This window comes from Melopsittacus undulatus, chromosome 4 (genome assembly GCF_012275295.1).
Source record: "Melopsittacus undulatus isolate bMelUnd1 chromosome 4, bMelUnd1.mat.Z, whole genome shotgun sequence".
Classification (NCBI taxonomy): Eukaryota; Metazoa; Chordata; class Aves; order Psittaciformes; family Psittaculidae; genus Melopsittacus; species Melopsittacus undulatus.
Genome location: NC_047530.1, coordinates 45,174,688 through 45,199,011, shown reverse-complemented (window position 1 = coordinate 45,199,011; position 24,324 = coordinate 45,174,688). Strand labels below are relative to the sequence as shown.

General features: G+C 37.2%; 1 protein-coding gene across 1 annotated transcript in view; it reads left to right on the top strand.

Moving 5' to 3' along the window:
• Nucleotides 1-2,352: 2,352 nt before the first annotated feature.
• LOC101874125 (formin) overlaps nt 2,353-24,324 on the top strand; it is a 138,564-nt gene continuing 116,592 nt past the window's right edge. The window contains exons 1-2 of the mRNA XM_005149336.4: nt 2,353-3,977; nt 6,014-6,131. Of these exons, the coding sequence (XP_005149393.4) occupies nt 2,586-3,977; nt 6,014-6,131 (1,510 nt within the window). The 5' untranslated portion in view covers nt 2,353-2,585. The remainder of the gene's footprint in view (nt 3,978-6,013; nt 6,132-24,324) is intronic.

Here is a 24,324-nt window from a genome sequence, read left to right as displayed (position 1 = left end):
AATCCTATGGTTGAACATAAAAATAGATGTAAATTTAAATGCAGAAAACTTTGGTTCAGTAGTGTCACTTTGCCCCAGTTGTCACAGAATATATCACAGAATGGCTTGGAAGAGACCTTAAAGATCATCCAGTTCCAAACCCTCTGCCATGGGCAGGGACACCTTCCACTCAATCAAGATGCTCAAGGTCCTATCCAACCTGGCCTTGAACACTTACAGGGAGGGGGCATTTACAACTCTGGGCGACCTGTTCCAGTGTCTCCCCACCCCCACAGTAAAGAACTTTTTCCTTATATCTAACCTAAATCTAGTCTAGTTCAGTTTAAACCTATTACCCAGTGTCCTATCACTATATGTCATATGTAATAAAATTAAATCTGGAAATGCTATAGATTTGCCTTCAAGAACTCTTGCCTTAGGGGAAACCATGAGTGCTGAGGTAGCTACCTTCCATTTGTTTTACAAACCCTGGGATTTTAAGAGTAAGTTGGTATAGGGAGTGATAAAGATACTGTGTCTCTTTCCTTGAGTAGGGCTTCATTTTGTGATGTTCATCTATATTAAGCCTAGAACACAAGGGGAGTCATGACCTGTCAGTCATTTCTGTCCTTGTAACCAGATGATTAAGCATAGCAGAGAAGAAAGTCCAGAGCTTCCTACAGGAAATGCCAGGCAGTAAGGCAGAAGATACTGTTCTGTGTTAAATCACAGATAAAGACTGGAATGATTCCAGTGCCCTTTGTCTGTAGGTATGCATGCAAGCCTGTAATTGAAAAGGTGCCTGTAAGCTTCATCAAAGGCCTCAGTGTTACAATCTGGTTTGGGGGGAACTTTCTTCCTGCTGACTTTTACTGTTGATCTTTTATAATATATTGAAAAGGTAAATACATACTTTTTGTACAATCTACATTTTTAAACATGAAACCAAAAATTAAATGTGTTGGGATACTTTATTTTGTAGCTTGTCTCTAATGTTTAGCTTCTCAATTGTTTTCGAGTAAACTGACACAATGGTGTGATCTGCAGCTGATTTCCCTGTGAAGGACAGCTTTCCCCATTCTGCTTGTTTAAGATTACTCATCACAGCTGAACGGCTGACCGTAGAATGACCTTCAGACTTCCGTGGGAAAAAAAAAATCGTATATTTGAATTTCTAAGGTACTAATGTGGAAATTCGGCTAAACAAACTTCTTACAGGCCAGGGAATAGAAGAGTATCAATTCCTGTAGATCTGCAGTCTATAGTTCCAAAAGTAAGAAAAGGAACAAAAGTGAAGACTTTTGATGGGAACCTTATCTAAATGTTACTGAATTTCTGAATATCAAAGGTGCTTAAGAGTATTTTGTACTTTCTTTGTAGGTGTTTTAGGAAAAAAAAAAGCATTATCTCTGGCAGCTTCTGTTAATACTGAGTTATACAGTCTTGAAGATTTCCTTCAAGTGTTTTTGCCAGTATTAACTAAAACAAATCTCACACCTGCAGCATTACCATGGAAAAAAAAAATATATATATATATATATATAAAAGTTATCAAAAAGCATGTCAGCGGAGATTGTTCTGGTTTGAAATAACCCAGGCTTGGTGCCACGCAGATGGCCACCCTGCTGATCTAAACAGTTAACTCGGCGTTGGTAGCGCTGGCTGTTTACCCTGCCCACCCAAAGAGCTCCCAGTCACTGGGTGTGGTGGCAAAAGCCTTTGATAAGTACCTGTGTACAGTTCACAGAAGTAGCTGTGCAGACTTAGGACAGTAGTAATATGAAACCAGTCTCGTTGGTTTTTGTTCATGGCCCTGGAGGCTGAAATCTGCATTCCAGATGAAACCTGCAGCAAATCGGAAGAGAGTCTCTTTTTTTTTTCCTGCTTTCTTCGGCTTCAAGGGCACTCACGCGAGTTCGCTCTGGCCAGACAGGAGCTGGGGACTCTGCACAGACTCCGAGTGGTGGCATTGGAAGTTTCGGATTTGTTACTTCAGGTTTACATTTGACATTTTTGAGTTGTTATGGATTTATAGAAGATCTTTATCAAGGGGAAAAGACTATGCAAAAGAATTCATCAGGACTTTTCTACTGAAAACCACTCGCAGCTTGTGTACTGGGATAAGGAAGTAGCAAACTCCTAATGTGCCCAGTTCCGTCCGGGGACTTGTTTATATAGCTGCTCTGTGCTTTTAGCACGTAGGAAGCTGCGTGCAGCCAGTAGGATTGCTGGCGTCCCAGCAGTAGCCATTGGTTGAATTTTCAGCGGAGATTAGTGCGCTGGCATATTTGCTGTGACAAAAAGCCCTTTGTGTGAAGGAACAAGTCACTGACGCTGCTGAGAACATTTTTACGGTGGGTCTTTTTGCTGCTCCTGAAGTAGAGTTGAGAGCCCCGACGGCCCCTTCGGCGGTCGGGTGGAGTGCTGGAAGCGGAAGGAGGGGCAGGGTGACCTGGGGGAGGCTGGCTGCCTTAGCAGGGCAGGGGAGAGCTGCCTGTTGCAGTGCTTGTAGTGAGTTCAGCCTGCTGTCTGAATGCACGTAGTAAATACTTGTTTTGCAGTTAGTGGCACTAGGAGAAGCAAACTTACTCTGTACTTCATGCAACATGGAAGAAGAAAATGCAGTGCCTGACTTTGTTGATCTTGCAGACCTGGAGAATGTAGCAGAAAGAGAGCCTGATCTTTTTACTCCATTTTCAATGAAAACACTTTTTGGACTTACAACTAAATATGAATCTACAGCTTCCAAAGAAGAAACAGTGCTTAAAGCATTTCAACCTTTGCACACCAATATAAATACTCATGCTGACACCTGGCATGAGAGGAATGATAATGACTGTAATGACGACTCAGAAAATCAGCCTGGCATGAATAGTACCAGTGGCCAAGCTGACCCAATGTCTGGTAGGCACATGGACCTGGAGCTGGAGTTAGCTGAACAAAATGAATTACTTCTTCACCATTTAAGGTTTGTACAGACTTCTTTGTCTGAATCTGACAATGATGACAAGGATGCTATTCTTGTACAAGGTACTTTGGTTCAGACAACAAGCGATACAGAATCGGACACAGAGAGTAAGGACCTAAACACCAGTGAAAACAATACAAGCAAATCTGGTCTAGACAATGCTGCTTTGTCTGCTGAGACTTCGGGCAACAACAATCAAAATAAGGAAGAGTCAGAATCAGAAGGACACAGTAACAGTGATGACACTGTGGATACAGATGACATTGGCTTACACCCACCAATATCTGAGCGGCTCCCGAAAGATCTGGATGGTATTCTGGAGCATGACTCCTGTGGAAAAGACAAAATGTTAATGGATGAGCAGTTCAGTGTCTTGCTTGCTACAGGGAAATGCCCTCAAGAACTTCCAGATGAAGAACAAAGACCTTCAACTGATAATACACTGCTCCAAAAACCAGCACTGGCTGAAAAGACTTTCCAGCTGCCTGCTTTCTTTAGTGGGCTACGTGTGAGGAAAAAGGGAGTAACCACAGAGGATGGGGAAACTGTTACAGAAATTAAACCAAGGGAGAATGATTTAGCTCTGCTTAAATTACGACAGCCAGTTAAGAAATCCAGTATTACATCAGGTTTGGCCACTAAAAAAAAATCAGCTGAACTTAAAGCCAGTCCTACTTTCCTGGAACAACTCTCGCACTTGTTAAACATAGACGTCTCTAAGAATGAAGGTAGAATTGAGGATTCTGGTGAAGGATCTGGGGAGACTGAGAACAGTGATGAAGCTCAAGAAAACAAAGCCTCCAGCAAAACAGAATCACGATTTCCCTCTGAGGAAATAAAATCAAGCCCTGCTGAATCTGCACTGGACGTCTTTAAAGCTTTATTCACACGGCCTCCAAAAAAAGAAACAACTGCAGATACTTCAGAGCTGGAAGCCATAAAACGCAAAATGAGAACTGAAAAAGAGTCCTTGAAAGCTGTATTTGAAAGGTCAAAATTGAAACCTGGGGATGGACCATCAGACAAGTCTGTAGGTTGAATTACTTTTTCTTCCTAAGATCTGGAAGTAGATTAAAAAATATACTGGTGGGGAATGAAGGTCAAAAAGTCAGAATTGTCCTCTTCTTTTGGCAGTCTCAGATTTTGGATTCCCAACTGAAGAAAGGTTGGGGCAAATTTGTCAGAATTCCTGGTCATCTTCAGTTGTAGCAGAATTCAGTAAGACCTGGTGGTAGTCACAGCCTTTCAATTGGAAGTGAGAGCTTAAAAAATCAGTTTCTTATTTTTAAAGAAAGATCAGTTGTCCATATAGTAAGTATGGCTTTATATCAGTTTGGTGCTGCAGATAATCTGCTGTATTATTTCATAGCTCCTCAATCTCACTTTTTTTTTTTATTGAGGTTTTTATTTTTAAAAGCAGTATTTCATTTTACCTTTAGGAATAATCCTATAGTAAGAGCTTACACAAGAAGTTATGGATGGTTTTCAACTCAGTTTATCCAAGACATAGAATTTAAAGATTTTTTTTTTTCCTATTTGCATGCAACTGTCTGGCTTTGAAAATATTGATAAACATTTAACCTTCTCTGAGAATAACTTTGCGATTCCGGTTGCATGGCTCAAGTTATGGAGTAATGTAAGCATTTGTAAGGTTAATAAGCATATGGAGATTTAGTAAATTTTAAGAAATTAAAAAAACCCCAAGCCTTTGCTAAGTTTTCATAGAACCATAATGCTGAATAACTTTGAATGTGATTTGAACTTTTCAGTTAAATGAGTAACCCTTGGGTTGGGGTTTCCCCAACTCAGATTCTTGCAGCTACATCTTTGGCAGGTATAATTGGTTAAGATTGTTCTGAATGGCTAAAGGGGGAATTATCTTAATGATTAAGTTAGCAGGATTGGGCCCTACACCAGGAGCTCCTTAAGTTAATTTGCTGTGTTGGTTGTACTCTCAAATTTTTATTCTTACATAAAATTAAAAATTTTTAAAATATTTTCAGTGACACCTGGGTAGACTGATAATACTAGTGTGTAGTAAATTACCTATGGGGAGGAGAAAAGAGGTACTCATTGGCTGTGGCTCATACAGCAATTGCAGTCTGTGCTCTTCACATTCCTGGCTTGCTTCTTCCTGCTTGCACCATTCCCTGCGCTGTGCTGGTGTAAGCACTTGTGTGGCTCACAGCAAATCGCTTTGGGAAGCTGTCCTCATACAGTGAGTGAGGAAGTGCAGAATTCAGCAGGAGTGGCTTTTACAAGTGTCTGCTTAACGTCCGGTCTAGTGTAAATGCACATTTTCTCGGAGCAAAGCCGGAGCGAAAGGTCTTGCCTTGTGTGGGCCATCTATGGGGCCACTTTCATACCGGGTTTTGCTGTTGGTGCAGTTGTGTCTATGCAGTTGCTTGTAGCAGCATTTTGTAAATCAGGCTACAGAAATGCCATAGATGAAAAAAAAACCAAATCCTAAACCTGTTTGAGAGTGCTTGTTTAGTGGTTTGGGTTTGTTTTTTTCCCCATTTAAAGGGTTATTTTAGCATTCCAGTTGACAGTGCAGTCCCATTAACAGCTGCAGCAGCATTTTAATGTGACAGTTTTACATGGTATGTGGACTGAGCAAGCTGCTGTGGGTGGGGCAGGAATTTCATAAACTAGCTCTGCTTCCAGAAAATTACATTGTTAAATGATGTCTTAGGTGAATTGTGCTAATGTTTACATGTAAGAGGAGCACAGATGGGTCCTTTCACTCTGAAGAAAAAAGATACAGGTAAAACTCATTGGTGCTCTTGCCCACCTGTGTGGTTCACCAAAACACAGCTTCCCACACTGATGTGGACAGTTTCAACATATCACCCTATGTCACACGCATGATGTTATTTTCCTTGTCAAATTATGTTTCTACACTGATTTCTTTGTATCCCTTCCAATCAACTGAGCACTGTTTCAATCAGTAGAATGAGGCAGATGAGCACTCTGGAGTATACATCTAGAGCTGAACAGGGTGGTTGCTGTTTTGGAATCAATTGACACTGCAGACTTTAATTTTTTCTTGCATCATTTTAACAGCCTGACCTGAGTCCCTCAGAGCAAGATGACAAGACTCCAGGGAGACTCCAGACTGTCTGGCCACCACCAAAAGCAAAGCATGAAGAAGTAAAAGTAGGATTAAAGTACACAGAAGCAGGTAAAACAGAGGTGAAGCATTTGCAGAAATTAGTTTCTGATATTTTTATTCTTCTTTAATACAGAGATGATAATAAGTCATAGTGTTTTCTTATCTGGAAAAACAAGACTTTTTGTTTTAGATGTGTTGTTTGCTGCTGCTTCTTAAGCATCTGATTTTTAAATATAAATGGTGAAATTTGCGTTGAAACCTAAATGCTTGCCTGTAGAAATTCATGAGGAGAGAAGTGGGTTTTTGCTGAATTAGATTATCAATTTTTAACGGGATTCTGTTCAGTTGAGTGACAGAATAATGAAGGAGTGGAAACCTGACTGCCTTAGAATGCAAGGGGCAGTGACCTGCTGGAATCTAGTCTGGCTGCAGGTTTTTTTTACAGGTACTGTCCAGAATAAAGGTAATGAATACAGATTATTGCAACTTGTGTGTAAACAGAGGAATACTTACATCTGCTCAGGTCATTTTTATAACTAGCTATGTATGTTGTACTATACAGATGTATGAGAGAGTATGTTCAAAGTGCAATGCTAATGAGTTATCAGATATGCTTTCCACAGAAAAATATTTCTGATTTTTTTGTGTTTGTTGTAGATAAATATTTACATGACATATTTACAACGGAAAAGAAAATATTATTGTAGCTACTGCAACTCTGTTTCAGATATATATTCTTAAATATAAACAGGAGGCCTTGTTAGTCAGAAATCAGTCAGAAACTCTGGAATTGTCTGAAGTATCAAAAGGAAAGGCAATAGACCATCTGTTCTTCATATACATGGAGATCTTGGAAAATAACCACCTAGAAAGGATTAAGTGGAGTTAAATCCCAAGCTTTTATACTACCTTGCTGTGAGAAATTGTACAGGGTAATACCGTATGGTTCTTTCCAGCTCCAGTAGATATCCATTTGGCCTTGCATATGAGAAGGAACAAAAAGGAGTAGTGGATCTACTGCTTTGTATTGTTTACTGTATTACTTCTTTCTCCCTCTTTCCTCAGTTTTCTCTGCCTCAGTCTTCCTTTTTTTGTAAAGTGGGCATTGTATAGGAAGTATAAAAGTTGCTGGAAGATTCATAAACTTCAGTTTTGAGAGGAACAGCATATACACAGGATTGAATTTACTGTGTGTGGGAGTGTATCAGTAGATGACCAGGACTGGGATGCAGCTGTTTACAGGGAGTGCTACAGGCTTTTTCTGTTACTCTTAGATTCTTGTTACAGACTTGCCATATTCAATTTTACCCAAATAAATATTTTTTCTGCTAATGACTGTAATCATCTGTGGCAAAAACATATGCTGAAACAAAAAAGGAAAGGAAACAGAATTAACAAAAGCTGCAGATTCTACTACTTGTAGAGAAATTAGGTCATGTTTTCCTGAAATTTGAATAGGAAGGGCAGACTGGCTTAAAGCCCATGTAAATTGTTGCTCTTTTGTTACTGTGATATTTTGGGTGGCAGTGTCATCAACATGCTAATGGTTAGTTTGCGAAGTCAAATTTTTATACAGACCAGATTCTGCAGTTCATTAGTCACTGCAGTGTCTGGCAGAGAGAGGCATTTGAATCAAAACAAACTGCTGATGATTCAGCTTAAGATGAGACAGAAGCAGAGCTTTTAAAGGAAATTGGGAAAGGCCATATTTGCAACATTATGTTAGGAGTGCAGTAGAGCTATAGGTGTACCTCAGTCGTTAGCAGGTTTATGTTTCTCATGGATGCCCAGAAAGCAGTTGTGGCTGCAAGAACACTGCAAGCAATTGTAATTTGTGTATGATGGATTGGTTACATTCTGGTTTTCTGAGTGAAAGGGTGACTGTTTTAAGGCACTATGCTGAGGAATTAATTTCTGCAGTCTTCTGCAAGTGAAGCAAGGTACTGCTCATGCGTCGTGCTGACACTAAAAAACCAAGAGCTCGTATTCAGTGTTGGTCTTACTGCTTGGGGGGGAGGGGGAGGACAGGTTTTGTTTTTTCTTTTAAAGAATATTAAAGGGGCAATATGGCATTACTTCTGAACTCAGTATCTTCTCTGTGACAGTGGTTGGTACCTTCAAAGTGCATGTGTATACGGGCATTTACGCTCATGACCCTTTCTATCCAAAATTCCCACCCAGCCACCTGTGCTTCATAGTGGACATCTTAAAATACGATATAAAGCAGATTAATGATCACCATTAAACTGACTAGTCCCAAGCAATCTCAATGTGAAACCCTGTTTCTTACCCCAGTGTCTTGTCCTGACAGCTCAGGTCAACTAAAAAAAATATCTTGATTTCAGAATAGAGCCCAAAAATTGTGTTTGGCAGGAATGTTTGTGATTCCAGTCTTCCTCCACTGATGTTCCTGAACAGATGATTACTGGTAACATAAAAAATGCAGTGACTTGTTTTACCTCTCAGTCTATGATTTATGTTAGTATTTTAATTTCTGTGATTAAAGAGCTTTATCTACCAAAACAATAGGAATCTGTATACAAACAACAAGAGTAGGCTGAATTATTAGGTAAGTATTCATTTAGCACAGCTTTATTTTAAGTTTAAACAAAATGTATCTGTCACAAGTGTGGTCACACTCAAGGATAAATCTATGGACATAAGTCTTTGCACTTCTAACAGAGTACAAGAATATGTACTTATTTTATGAGTTTTTTTTTAATTTGCCATGAGAAATTAGTGTTTTGAGTAACACTGAAAATTTGAAAGTTGGATTGCTGTAATCTTTCTTATAGTTCTGCACCAAGTCTTTGATTCACATTCATTCCTTCCATGCATTACAGCGGCTATGACAGGAAGGTAGGGACACTGACAGAGAGGATTCCTGGCTTTTTGATCTCTTCTCACCTCCTTGCCATGTTTTTCCTCATTGTTCTTGTTGCCTGGTGGAAGCAAGAAATTCAGGCTTTATTTGGCCTATGCAGCAGACATCACAGTGACTCATAGCAGCTTGAAGGAGTAGCTAACTCCCTCCTGAAGCTTGTAGTCTGGCTTGTTGTGTGGGAAACCAGCTGAAAAGCAAATGGACATAACAAGGAACACATGTGTCAAGCTGACTAGGCTTGTTAGGAATATCAGAAGTGAAAGGACTTAGTGAACAAATGTAACTCTGCAATGTTTTTTTCATGCCTTTGATATCATCTTGTGGAGTCACAGTATTGTCACCCCCAAGACCAAAATCTTGAGTTGTCAATTTTGAATTAAAAGGATGATATTACTATATTTTGGCATATCTTATGTTTTCTTAATCCTTTAATTCCTCTGTTTCCATAAAGCAATTGACTGCATTGTCAACTGGCTCTCTGTAATTAGCATAAGCTGCTTGCATGGCTCTCTAGAGAAACTGGAACTTCTTTGAAGTGTGTCAGTCTAAAATAGCTGAAGTCCAGAAAGTCTGTAGTGCATTACACCGTTTATATCCTGGAAGACTAGAAGAAGAGTATTTTAATTTATAGTTACAGGTTTATTCCATGGAAATCTTTACCATGCAAAGACATTTCTGTGCATGTTTCTCTGGTCCTAAAGTTCTGTTTTCATGAAAAGTTTCTATTTCTTTTTCCTCCATAATTCTTAGAGCAATTTCTCCCATTTTTAAATCTTTAAATCTGATACAAGGGTAGATGTGTCAGCTATTAGGTATGGTAAGAATATCTAGCCAGGAAGAGGAGACAAATCCATGTCTGTACTGAGTGAACTCATCTGTGGTAGTAGATCACATAGAATGCACACATACTAAACATGTCAACTGCTGCATGTGAGTATGTCAGCACTTGCAATCTCTTACATCCAAGATGAGGACTTTAGAAGTGAGTTCTGCTGCTTGTAAAACTGTGTTTGAAGAGCAATCTCCGTATTAAGGTGATACAGATACACAGATCCTGTGATTCCTGTTAAAATTGCATTTTAGCCATTAGGTTTAACAGTTTTTTTTTGTGTACAAAACAGAGACAGTTTAGTCTTTTGTTTAAGCAAAAGAGAGACTTAAAATGATGACAGAAGTATTTGACATATCTGCTGGAATTAAAATGCAATTTTTAAAAAAATCAAGTTGAAACATTAATCTATTTAGTGCTTGTTTTTCATTACATGTTTTCCTGTTAATTCAAATGTCTGTATTTAATACTAAAAACCCCTGTTCTCTCACAGTCTGTCTATTCATCATCCTTAAATCTGCAGTGATGTAATGCTGTCTTTATGGTGCTGTAATTTCTGTGACAGCAGTCTGTGATGCTGTAAACACATTTCAGGGTAAATAAGAAAATCAGGAGGTGACTGAGAAAACTTTTGTTAACAAAGTGTGTCTAAGTAAGTGGTGAATTAAAGACAAATTAATGGCAGAGTTTTATTATCAAGTCCCCTATGCTCTTGGTTCCCATTTTGCAATCACTTTATGCTCATGCTGTAAATGCAGAGAATAAGCAGCTTATATGAGTGAGAGGCATAATGGCCTGAACAGTGATGAGAGATAAGGACATGATTTCTTATCTTTCTTTAACATAAGCGTCCTTTTTAGCCTTGAAAATTTGTCTCTAAAAAAGGCATAATGCTGATGTTAGTGTTCTGAAGGAAGTTGTAACAGTGGCTACTAACAGTTGATTTCATCTTAAAAACTTGACTTTTTTAGTACTTTCAGTTTGTTTGATTTCAATGTGGTATTTAGGGTTTAGTTCTGGGATTCTATTATAAATTTTATTGTCATGAATTAGATAAAGCAGGACTACAGTAAGCAGGATATTATGCATCATTTGAAGACTATTTTTCTGGTTTAATGGTCACCAGTCAGTTGGATGTAACTTCAAGAGTACAGGTAGACTGCATAAAGGGTTTTTTAATTATTTTACTATATTTTACTGCATTTTTTTGTGCAGCATGACAGGCATATTTGGCCATATTATGTTAGCATTTCATGTTCTGACAAATACCTTCGTTTGTTATTGAGAGGCTGAGTTTTTATTACAAGACTGTTTTAGCCATATCGTATTCCTCTAGAGTAACAGTAACATTTTGTCCCCTTACTTATGCCAATGAAAGCTATAATGTTATAGATATGGAAGGTATTGGTCATAGTGCTGCTTGGAAATCCCTATAGTCTCAAAACAAATGGGTTGTGCATATGCTGATCAATGCAGCAGATGCTTTTCCGGGTATCTTGCAGCTCTGTCTCCTAAGATTTACTTTGAAAATGTTACCAAAAAACCTCAAAGCCAAGCATGCAACAGAATCTTCCTTTTCTCTCCCCACCTCAGCTGATACAGTCATTCACACTGTACCTCCTGAGACAGGAACAAAAAGGTAGGCCCCTGTTAATACTGAAGATTTGTGGGTAAGATGCTTGTATTCCATTTCCAGCCCTTTTGCTACCTCTTGGAATGACTTAAGGAAAATTGTGAGACTTTTCTAAGCTTCAGTTTGCCCATCTGTAAAATTGGCATAAGAGTCCTGACCTATTTTTCAAGCCAAATTCAAGTCCTGTTTTATGTTCATGGGCTATTAGCACTAGATAGAAATGCAGAATTGAAAAGAATACCGACTTCCTAACTTAAATCTGCAAAAAATTACACTTACATTGTGATAACTGTGCCTGCAGCCATGTGATAAAATGCTCATGTCCTCCTACACATTGAGAATGATATTATTGCATGATGAGGCAGAAGGGTTATGCGCCACTTTTTCAATGAAAATCCCTCCTTCATGCCTCTTATGCATACCACCTATAGAAATTTAGTGATTTTTGCAATACCTGTTGTTTTTGAGTCTGGATTCATCTATTGCAGCAGCTGCCTGACCAAGGCATATCTGGAATGTGTACGTAGCTATAGATAGCATGCTTAAGAACATGGAGAACAGCTTTGGTCCACTCAAAGTAAAAACTTGATTTTTAAACCCCATTTTTCTTAGTGGGAAGATTATTATCTGAATATAATGAAGGCAAGTTCTATGAATTGTTTCTTTTACTGTGGATTTTATTTTTAAGTGTAGGATCCTACCAATGCAACATGGCAAAGCCCAAAACAGTCACAGGGTTTTGTGAAATGACTCGTTATATAATGAGAACACAGTGAAAGAGCAACTGTGTACAGCACAAGAAGGACGACTTTGTATTTTATTTCCATTCTTGTACTTCAAAATATATCAGGCACTTTGTATAACAGAAATGCCTCTGAGTTTTACTGAATTCACTTTCCTGTTCTCCAGTTTCACTCTTCATGTGATCTGAACTTCTAGTTGGCCCAGCATTTAAACATGAGAAATGTAGGTGCTGTACTATATGAAACATTGGGCCTGAACACTTTCTGATAATTAGTACTTGGATTTAGAAATGCACTTTGGGTTTCTTTTTAGTTCAATTCAGTATCATCCCTGCCAAGTTTGCATCCTCTGCTATGGCACAGACATGTATTCTTACCTGTAAAAACCCCATCTCCTTATATATATCCATGTGCTAAGTTTGACAACAGCTCTAAACTTGAGAATTGATGAGGATACATTAGGTGACGTGCCTGTGTGTGTACATGTGTAGTATGCCTACATTCACCCACATACCCAGCCGTGTTTGCGTAAATATAATGCACATGTAGTAGGCATGCATTCTCAGTGTATGCCTACTATATGTAGTATACAGTGATTGTGAAGGAGTTATAGATCTAGAATAAGTGCTTTCTATTTTATATTTGTGCTAGATGAAGTAGATAGAGTCTGGAACTCAGCAAAGAAATTCTTCAATAAATATGTTCCTTGTGTTTGCTGGTAAGGTGTTTTTTGTTTGCCATATTGCATTAGTGAATATCATCCTATAATAGGCTGGTTTTGTAAAGACAAAGTAGGATGTTTATTGAGGAAGAAATCATCTTGAATGTCCCCAGCAGCTGCGCCTCTTAATGCTGCTTTTCTGGGAGGGTGAAAAAGAAAAGTGAAACTATTTATTTCCCCTCTCAGGTAAATGAACTGTAGCTGTAACCTCTCACAGGAGAGGAATGGTCAAGTAGGTAAGTTACTCAGGTGACTGCTTCTGAATAGTGCTTTATGCTGCTTTGCAGTCAGAAAGAGTAAGAACTATTTTCTTCATTTCCATAACAGAGAATTAAGGGGTTGCTGGTTTTTCCTTCTGGAGGCTGCTTTTCTGTGGGCATCATTCTATTGGTTGTTCTCAGGGAATTCAGTGAGTGTTGTGAAATTACTTAATTTTCTATAGTAAGTTAACTTTTGTAATCTTCTCTATTATCTGAATATCTGGACAGAGTTTAGGCAGAATTCTGACTGGTTAAGGACTGTTTATTCTCCATGTGTCTCTGTTCCTCACATCTTCCATATTTGTACTGTACCAGAATCTTTAAGGTGCTGAAAATAATTGCAGTTTTAAGCGTGAAAGGTTCTTCCTTCCCTTAAAAGTCTAAATAATTAATTAAATAAGTTCAAGTGAAGGATGTCTGCTCATTTCCTAGTATGGAAAATTGACATCCTTATATGTGTTGAATTATGGAGCTGGGAAGTGAAGAAAGGAGGACAGATAGTAGTTGGAATGGGGTGAGAAGGATTTAGATGATGGGTCAAAAGTACATTCAGTATTGTTTTAGCTAATCCCCTATCCCTAAAAAAATGGTTAATTCTAAGAATTTATTGAATCACAAATCAATTTTGATTTCCTAATCCTAAAATTATACTTAAATGCCAAATTTGTTCAAATTGGCATTCAGAAAATTTAAGGAAGTCAATTTTTCATAAACCTAAGCTTTGTGCTGTTACTGACCAATCATCTTGTAAAAAGATGTGTAAGCTACAATTTGTCTTAATTTGTTGCATTCATGTAGCTTTTCAAATAAATGTCTTATTTCTCCCAGCGTAACTTCTGTGTAAAATCATGCATTATAAACACCATTCCAAAACTGAACAAATGCCGTGTTTTGAAAATTGCGCGTGACTGTGCTTATTGAATGAAAGGTCTGAAAATTTACTGCTTTTTAGCACTCTAGACTGAAAAAGGCCTTAAGATCCCATCAATGCTCCTGTAAAAACCAATGTATAAATAATGAAAAAGGTGAGGCTGCGGTGTGTAGATTCCCTTCTGACACCTGGTGGCTAAACGGGAAAACTACATGGGGAAAGAATGGAGGAGGAAACAGGCTGTTGGAAATGGGAATACTGAAAACGATGGAACCAAGGGCTGCCAAAGGAAGGAGAAAAAAATTAAGAAACCCTCCCTGTTTTGAAATTTAATGAACCAGCTCAATTAAAAGCTAATGATTTCCTTTATGCTACAGGGTGTGGTACATCTCAAGAGAGGTAGGTTGTACTTGGGTTTCCCAGCTTTTGGTCTCTCATTACTTCTAAACTGTGTTAACACCATTTTGCATGTTTCCACATACTGAGATTGATATGCAAGACTTTTTACAAAAAAGAATGCACTGACAAGAAGTGGCTATGTAGGTAATTTATCTTCAGAGCTTTTACTTTCTGCTTGAAGTTTTGAGATGATGGCAGAGAAGGTTTGTTCCTGAATTGCTTGTGTAAGGTTGGAGGAGCAATTAGTTTACTTGAAATGTGGGTTATGCAGATTTCTGTGTGAAAGGTTTTCATGTGAGATTTTATTTAAAATTACTCAAGTGAGTAAGATGTTTTATTCTGAAAAAAGAAAAGGTGTTTTTTGCACAGCAGTTTTGAACACAATAATACTGAAAAATATTTGAATGTGTACACTTGCATTTGGAAACAGTTTTGGAAAATTGCCATTTGAAACATTGTCACCCGCTATTCCCATTATTCCCAAAGTTGGGAGGTTAAATTTTCAGGTCAGCAGATTTACGAGTGAATCCTTGTACCTGTTCTTTTAGAAACAGTGATGAGCAGTGTAGCTTGCTCAGTATCATGACAAAGATTTACATGAGCATATATTGTCTATATTTGTAAACATTATTTCTGCTCTGTATTCAGATAATTTCTGTGTAAATATCCAACTGGACATATGCTAAGCACAGGATGTCCAAAACATCCTGATGTTATTTCATGCTTAGTTTTCTAAGGAAAAGCAGGGGTACTATAGTGTGTATTTTCTTTGCAAAACAGTGAAGCATGCTTCAGACTTCACTAATCACTAGTAGTATTTTTTATGCTTTATTGCTACCACCTGATAGCATATGTCATACATTAGTCACTGTTACTGCACAGTCTATTTTTTTTTTGCGTGTTTGTGTTTTAGAAACAACTTGAAAAGAAAAACTAGGCATTCTCGTAAGTTTTCCACCCCTGTCTTGCGTCTTCTGCCAGACTCCCTGCTAGAATATGTATTTAATGAGTATAAAAATAAAAATTGACAGTATGAAGCTTAAATACAATTTTACTTATGCTTTTGTCTCTAGCTCACCTAAAGCTTTACAAGGAGGTACCACCAGGTGGGTGGAACAGTGTAATGTTGTCTGTCTGTGTCTAGTCTTTGGTCCCTTTTGTTATTGTAAGGGCAATGTTTACCTTTCCTTGATGGAATAAAAATGATAAAGGTGAAGTCTGCAGTACCTACCACCGTTTAGGACTAAAAATTTGATAAAGGCTACAGAAGTTCTGTAAGATAGATGAGGAGCTATTTTCAGAATTCTAGCTTACGTTACTTCACTTTCAGTGGCCACCATCCCATTAAAGTGAGTGGAATTTAGGTTGATTTTGCTGACTTCAGATCCATCCTACGATGCTGAGTGTGAAATTTTACGAAGTTAGGATTTGAGGTCTGATCAGAACATCACCATTGAGAATTGGGGTGTTACCTTCTCTTTTTTTTTTTTTCTTTCTCGTTTATTTTGTCTGTGGACAAACTCCAGGTAAATATAACCCATTTGAGAGATAACAAGCCCAATTATTAGACAGGTTATAATCTAGTAGTGCTTACTCTAAAATCTTTGAATCAAAGACTGTAGATATAGTGAAAATTGAGCTGGAAAAATGCTTTCTGAGTTGGTGGGCTATGGTACTCCATTGTGAGACGTGTCTTATATATAACAGTGGTAACAGCTGAATTTAAGCAAAAAGACAAGGGGAAATGAATTAAGAAATAATGAGAAATATTGTAGTAGCATACTTTTACTGCTTTGAATTAATATTGTTCATCAAAAATGCCAGCTGAAGTTTTTTTACAAGAACAAAATTTGCCCCGTTTGCTGGTTTAGTACTAGTCAGTTTGGAAGGATTAAAGGGATGATAGCTTTTACTTTTCCATGACCTTATTATTGGATATAACCTTGTATTTGAATATATACTGGTCCTTATTCAAAGCAAGAGCACATTTAATATTGCCAACAAAATACAATAAATTCCAATGGAAATCCCAAAATACAATAAAATCCCTATAATTGTTTGAGGGTTAGTTAGATACTAACAGCATCATTAGCGACGAATCTGTAAAGATGTCTTTTGAAGGAAGAGGAGATTTAACTGTGCTTTAGGAAAGGAAATAAACAATGTTAACCTGACTCATGGAAGTTTATTTCAGATACAGCACCTACTGTGTGTTTCTGTTTTTTTGCTCAGTTTTGTATACCACTAAAAGCAGGACATACAGAGCCCTAGCCATTGTTGGATTTCAAATGAAGCTAAAGGAACTTATTTTGAACAAAACTCTCATGACTTGGAAACTCCTTTGAAGTAGGTCTTTCAAACTATCAAATTATTATTGAATGCGTGATAACTAACTGAAGCTGAGTTGGAACCTAATTTATTTTAAAAAAGGATTTTCTGTTAGTATTTCTCTTTTTTTCGGCAATGACTTGTCTTCTGCAGTTGCTTGCTGAAGTAACTGATGTAACTGAATATGGCATGTTTCAGAGCATTTGTGTTTTTCCATGTATGTGGAAAAGAAAGAAACTGACTTCTTCTGTAGGGTCCTTCTGTGACAGCTGAGATAGCAAGTGGGTTTTGTGATAGTTTAGTTGAAGACTTGACTAGTTTTATTTTGATGTCATGAAGGTGGTGAACCTGTGTACTTTTTATAAATATGCTGCTTTTTTGATACATATGAGTTTACGTAATCCATAATGTACATAAAGTACTCAGGAATTTCAATCTGCCTTTTTTCTAAAATAGATACTTGACTACAAGCTTCCAGAAGACACTCTGAAATGATCAAATGCCAACTCCTTAGTGATTAAAACACCCATTCTTAAGAACAGGAAGTTGGTTTTGAGTCACCCTCTTAGTGTAATGTACTGCCTCATCATCTCTAGTCTGTTTTCTCCTTTATTTCTGTAAGTTAAGAAACCATCAGTAGACTGTGTATGGATCATCAGTATTTGTTTATTCATTCAGCAGTTTCATGTTCTCCTGCTTTTCAAACCATTACAGTACAGCTAACTGCTCTAAATTCCAAAGGATTAAGGTTTGTTTTCTTTTTTTTTATCCTTTTTTGTACTTGAGTTAGGAATATTAAACAGATGTTGTTGGTGAATATTCAATGTGTTTATTTTACAAGACTTGTAGACCAAGCTTATGACCAGGATAAACTCTTGATACATTATCTCTGAAGAAGTAGTCCTTAATTCTACCATGAAACACTATTTAGATGATGATGCAAGTGGACAACATATTAGAAGAAATAAATCCAAAGGACTTTGAAGCCCTGTGCTATTCCCTTTGAAGTTCCATAATGAAAGTCTGCTCATGTTTGTTACAGCTGCATGAATACTTCTGAGGAAATAAGACAGAGTTCAGATAATTTTTGAATTAATTAAAGCAACTTATATTGGAGTTTGTTAGAATTTCCCTGCATATAGATCAGTGATCTTAGGGTAGGAAACTTGTCTACGTAAAACTGCCATTAAGTGGACTTCTGAAGAGTCTGGTCTTGTCGACAGACTCATCTCTTCCTAACAATTAAATTTCTAGCATTTCCCATTTCCCTCATCATAAGTAGATTTTACTGTACAGAACTCTGATGATGAGGTCTAGAAACTCTTACGCACTAATTAAGTGCCATGTTTGTGATTTACTGCCTGCTTGGAAACTGGGCGAATGAGCAAGCTATTACATTTGCCTGTCCCATAGAAATGTCATTTTTTCCCCCCTCTTTTCCAATGAAACAAATAAGTAAATAATATGTTATAGTTGTTTGTGGATCAGAAAAAGAAAATCCTACCAGTCATCTCTACCCTAAAAAGCTGAAGTTCTGAGGTGAAGGAATTCTAGCCTATGCAATTTCTTGAACACAGTAAGCAGTATTACTGATCATACATATATACAGTTCAGATTTTGAAGTTGTTCTGAATTCGTAACTAGAAAGATCAGAGGTGTAATTATTTGGAAATTTTGTGTGTTTTAAAGGAGCCATCTCAAACTAAGCCCTCCAATATCCTTAGCACCTCAATATCCCTGCTCAACTTTCTCTGTAGAAACCATAGACTCAAACAGGCCCACAGAAGTTACTGGGATATTGCCTGGAGGCAATGTTTATCCTAGAAGGTCAGGTAAATGCAGAAGCTGAACAGCTGGTGCAGTGTGTAGTGATGGACTTATTGATACTCAGATATCAATGGCCCAGTAATAGAATATGCTGCTGTTTTAGGTATTTGGATTTTATTATTATTAAAGGGAGATTTGAGCAGCTCTGTGTTACACATTTTATTTACAAGATTAGCATGGAGGGCCAAAACTTTAGAAAACAGTGCTGTAAAAATAAGTCCAGTATATTGAATACATCTTCCTTTGTTTCAGGTTATTTTCTTTTAAAGTTTAAAACTCATAAAGTACAATAGCTATCAAAAAGTATGAGCTTTTTGTTCAATTTATGTCAGGATAAGCAAGTTCTCTCTATTGCCTTCCCTTTTTCCCCATGTGTCAGTTTTGGTGTTCAGTAACTTTCTGGGTTCCAGGAACTTTTATGTTTAAGTTGCTATCAACAGAATGTGACTAAAATGTGCTGTTGTACCTGCACACCCCTAATGTTCTTTAAAGTATTTGTACATTGTTTGCTCCAGCAGATGTGGTGTATAAATGGTTGTAGGCGTTTGTCCACTGTTTCACAATATTGTGTTGTTTTCACAAAGTTCATGTCTATGATTCTGTAATGAATTCAATTTCTGCCGCCTTAGAGCATTTTAAGCCCTTTATTCACCTCTTGTCCATCTTAATCATTCACCCATCTTTATTTTTCTGGTTTTACTTTCTTAGGTTTTCTGTTGTGCTTCCGCAATAATTCTCTTACCTGTTTACATATTATGCTTGATGTGATTACAGGACACAGAGTTGCATCCTCCTTGCAATTGATATTTGTTTTAAATTCCTTCTTGCAATCTATTACTTTGTGATAGATGTTAATTTCATGCTTTAACTGGAGCATTTTTTTTAGTGTTGCAAAGCCTTATGATAAAGAAAATGTTATAAAAACAGATCCAGATTTTTTTTCCTGATATACTGATACCTTTTTAGTTAATGTTATCTTTATATGAGCCATATTGACAACATACTTTCAAATCATGAGCAGACTGATACCATATCTGGAAGTTATCTAAGGAAGAATGTTACCAGATTTGCAGTGGCTCTGTCTTTGCGATAATCAATGCTAAAATACTTGTCTAAAATCAGATAAAGTACTAATTGTAATTAATTTTTCCAGTAGTTGTTTGTAGGCAGAACCAAATATAGTTTGACTTTAAGTGAAGTTATGATACTTTCTAATAGTGACTATATCTATGGTGTCAGAACAGGATCATGACATTAGTCATGATCAAATGTTCATGTTACTGGCAAATAAAATTTAACAAGTAGTCATTAGGAAAAAGATGATGAAAAACTGCATCAAAATAAAAATCTAGATTAAAAACTAATGAGATAAATTTACATGCAGAATAAAGGAAAATTGTAACCATAAATTGGTAAATTATGCTTTAATTAAAAAAAAAAAGAAAAGGTTATTAATGGAGTACAAAACTGCTACCCAGTGGAAATGGCTCATTTTATGTTTTCAAAAAGTCAGAGGTCTATTTTCTTGTTAAAGGAATGTGCAATATATTTACTGATTTTCTTATTTTAATTGTAATTATATTTATCTATAGTAGAGAATAATATTTCAAACTAACAATACAGAAAAGGACACACTACTACTACATGTCTGGCCCTCACCAGTGCTGGATAGAGGGGAAGGATCACCTACCTCAGCCCCCTGGGAAGAGGGCTCCTAACATAGCCCAGAACACTGCTGCCTTTGCTGCAAGGACACATTCCTGGCTCATGTTCAACTTGGTGACCCTCAGGTCCTTTTCTGCAAACCTACTTTCCAGCTAGTTGCTCCCCAGAATGTCCTGGTGCCCGGGGTTTTTCCTCCCGTGGTCCTGGACTTTGCACTTCCCATGGTTGAACTTCATAAGATTCTTGTCAGCGCATTTCCCCAGCCTTCAAGGTCCTTATGAATGGCAGCAAAACCCTCCAGTTTATAAGCCACTCTTTCCAGTTTTGTATCTTCAGGAATCTTGCTGAGGGTGCACTTTGCAGCTCTACACTCTACACATTTTCATAAAAGAACTGGAAAAGTGAGACTTGAGAAGGGGAAGTTTGCAGGGTTTTTATCCAATGCAATAAAATAGCAAAGGAAATCCAAAATATAGAGGAAAAAATACCAAATACATATAGAGAATAATGAACTCTGGTCTGATCATTACTCTCTGAAAAACAAGACCTTGATGTGAAAATAAATGGCAGCTCTGTACTCTGTAGTGATCATAAAGCAACTGAAGTGTTGAGAAGTAGTGGGAAAGAAATAGGAGATAAAATCTCCTAGTTCATCATAATGCCATGGTATAAACGTCCACATTTTGAATTTCATGTAAACTGTGGTTTTGTCAACTCGTAGAGAGTACAGTAGAACTATAAAATGTTCAGGGAAGGATGGCAACTTTAATCAACAACATGGAACATGTTCCTTATAAGGAAAGCCTGGGTAGACTAATATCCTTTCAACAGGAAAAGAATCAGTCAAGGAAACATACGATAGAGATCTCTAAAATTTTAAGAAACAGTGAATGAGTAAATGGTGAACAGTTCTTTACTCTTTCTTCCAGCACAGGAACTGGAGAAATCAAATGAACATAACAGGTGCAGATTGAAAAGAAATAAAAGGGTCTTTACCTAACCTGCAATTAATTCTTTGCTGCAGGACATTGTCTGCTTGCAGGAGTTTTAAAATCAGCAGTGCACATTCATGGTAGAGGAATCCATTTGCAGACTATTAAATATGCGAACAACTTCTGGTTAGGAAGCTTCTGAATTGCAAATCAGGTTGCTGTAAGAGTGTACTGGAAAGAGTGTACTACTACATTTTTTGTAGGCTTTTAATATTTTACATGTTTGCCTTTTGGCTACTGAGACAGGATACTAGGCAAAATAGGCTACTGGGTTTTCTCTACAGAGATTTTGTTCACTATGAAGCAGAATGTTTATTTCACAGTCACTCTGCACTGTTTCACTGTGTGCTGTGACAGGTCCCAATTCACCTCTTCAGGAACCTGAAGAAATAGGAACAAAAATAGCCTTTGCATTGTGTCCCCAAACCTATGTGGATTAGGGATATGTGATATGAGTAAGACTGAGATGGTTTTGTTTAATTCACTGCATTTTGGAGTGTTTCCTGGAAAGTTTCTGGTAAGAATTTCAGCTCCTTTTTAGAATCATAGAATTGTTCAGGTTGGAAAAGATCTCTAAGATCAAGTACAACCATTAACCTGGCACTGCTAGATCCATTGCTAAACAGTTCCTAAAGCATCACATATGCATGCCTTTTAAATACCTCCAGAGGTGGTGACATAGCCACTTAAATTTTATTATTCTGCTACTTTATATCATAGAAAACTATAATTGTGATGTGATTTTCATTATGATATCGTACACACAAAAATAAATGTTTGCTTGAGAGGAATTAAAAGGTTTTTAATTCCAACCTTGCTGGATGTCACCTTTTATCCAATAGATGGTTTCTTCTAGTTAAAAAAAAAAAGACACTGGTAGAATGAAACAGAAGAAGCCTATGCTGTAGAATGTCAGATTATTGCATAGTAGGCAGTCAATAGATATGTTACAGTATATCAATTTATGCAGTAACAGTGTTTTAAGTAATTAATTAGGTCTATTTGTTCTTATAATCTAGTAATTTCCAAGCATATTTTAAAGGAATAAGTAAACCATAAAAGAATTGCTACTGTCTATCTTACCTCTACTTTAGAGCAAGGATTAAACAAAGCAATTTCTGGAACTTATTTTGGAGCTTTCAGCTGGCAGAAGTAATGAAAAATGCATGCCAACTTAAATTAAAATCATGGTATGCTGCAGAATGTATGTCACAAAAATGACATATACTTAATTAATTAAAAAAAAATCTTTAACTTTTTATGCTGTTTTAGGCTTCATCCAGGGGGGTTCTTCCACCATTCTCTGACTGCACAAACATGTGTGCTAAGATAAGAAAATAAACCATGGGAGCTGGTAATAGATAGACATGGTGAAAAATCTGCTTTTGATACCAGTGCAGGTGTACATCAGCATATGAGTCTCTTACCCAAATACTAAAGAATGTTAAGCATTGAGCAATCCCAGAGAGAAGGTAAATCTTCTGTTAAGAGAGATCTGTATTCTTCTGTTAACCAAACTAAGAACTGATTGTTTGCAGTATTTTCAGTCTGTTGTGTGCTTCAGTTATCACATAATCATAGAATAGTTAGGGTTGGAACGGACCTTAAGATCATGGGCAGGGACACCTCACACTAAACCATATCACCTTAAAGACCTAAACTTCAAGTCAAGATGTTCATAAGGTTCACGACCTGCAAACTGAGTGAGTGCTTAACCAGCTGAGGTGCCAGGAGGGTCTCAGCTTTTTCTGGGGACCTGAGGGACCTGTTAACAAAACAACATTCACTGTTAAGTCAGGTGAATGGATAAGCAGAGCCTGTGTCTGGAGGGACCATCGACCAGTCAAAGGAATTAATAGCAGGAAATCTAAAACTCTGTAGACTTAACTGGTTTTGATTCCAGAAGAGCAGCCAATTTTCCCATGCTGGAAAGCTCTAAGTAAAGGACTGTTAGAGAAGAAAGAGGAGTTAAGGTAGATACTATTAGTGGTTGAAATCACCCAAGATTTTAATTTTGTGCCTTATAAAATATCAATCCCTTTTCCTTTTAATTTTGTATATCAGTTCACCTGCTTGCATATAGCTTCACCTGAGTTTAAAAAAAATAGCTTTGTATTGACAGCTTCCATGTCATACAGATTTCAGAGTGAAGACCAGATTATCTTTCCTCTTTTCTCCATGTTTTCCCAAGAGAAAAAAGAAGGAAAACAAGAAAAAACCCCCAAAGCATTGGAATATTTCACTGATCTGGTGCTTTGATACGTGTTTTGATGTTCTCAGGTTGTTTTGTTGGTTTTAATGTTCTAGGGACCATACAAACCCCTTAGTGTTAGATAACACAGTAAAATTTAAAGACTTTGGACTAATTTCAATAGTTGTTTGGTTTTTTTTTTTTCTTTAAGTTAGCATTTGATTCCTTTCTTAGTCCAGGAAGCAGAAGCCAAGCCAGGAACTGGAAATACGCTTTTGGATGAATTCTGATTTAGAAGCAGATAGAAGTGTGGCTTTGATGGTCTAAGGATGAAGTCCAATTGCTTGTTTTTGAGGACGGTAGCTTCTAGGACCAGTGTCTTAGAGAAGAGAAGCTTCTCTTAAATCATTACACAGGTGTAATGAAAGGTCTTATCTTTCTTCATCTAGCCATATGTAGCCATGGTATGGATTGAGGGAAACCACAGTATGAGACCCAGGCTCTAGAGTTTCATTTGGTAAATCTGCACCTTAAACCTGTGCAATCAGTGCCTAACCTCCTAATTTTTTCATTGCTGATTTAAATTTCTTTGGCTTTAAGTTTCATGCTTTCAGTTTTGTTATACCTTCGGGTTTCATTATATTGTTGCTAAATGGAAGAGCTGTTCGGTACCCTTTGAAGGTACTTAAGCTCTGTAATTAATATTTATCTGATAGAATTAAGACAAAGACTTGTTTGTATCTCTTGCTGTTGGGTACTTTTCCAGGTCTTCATTTGTATTTGTAATTGCTCTCTTATCCAATTTGACTGTGATAGTGACTGTGTGTCTACAGTTGACTTTAAATCATTGTATTTAATGCATGTTTTTTTAGAATTCAGGGGTGTGTGTGTGTGCATGCGTATGTGCATGCATGTCTTA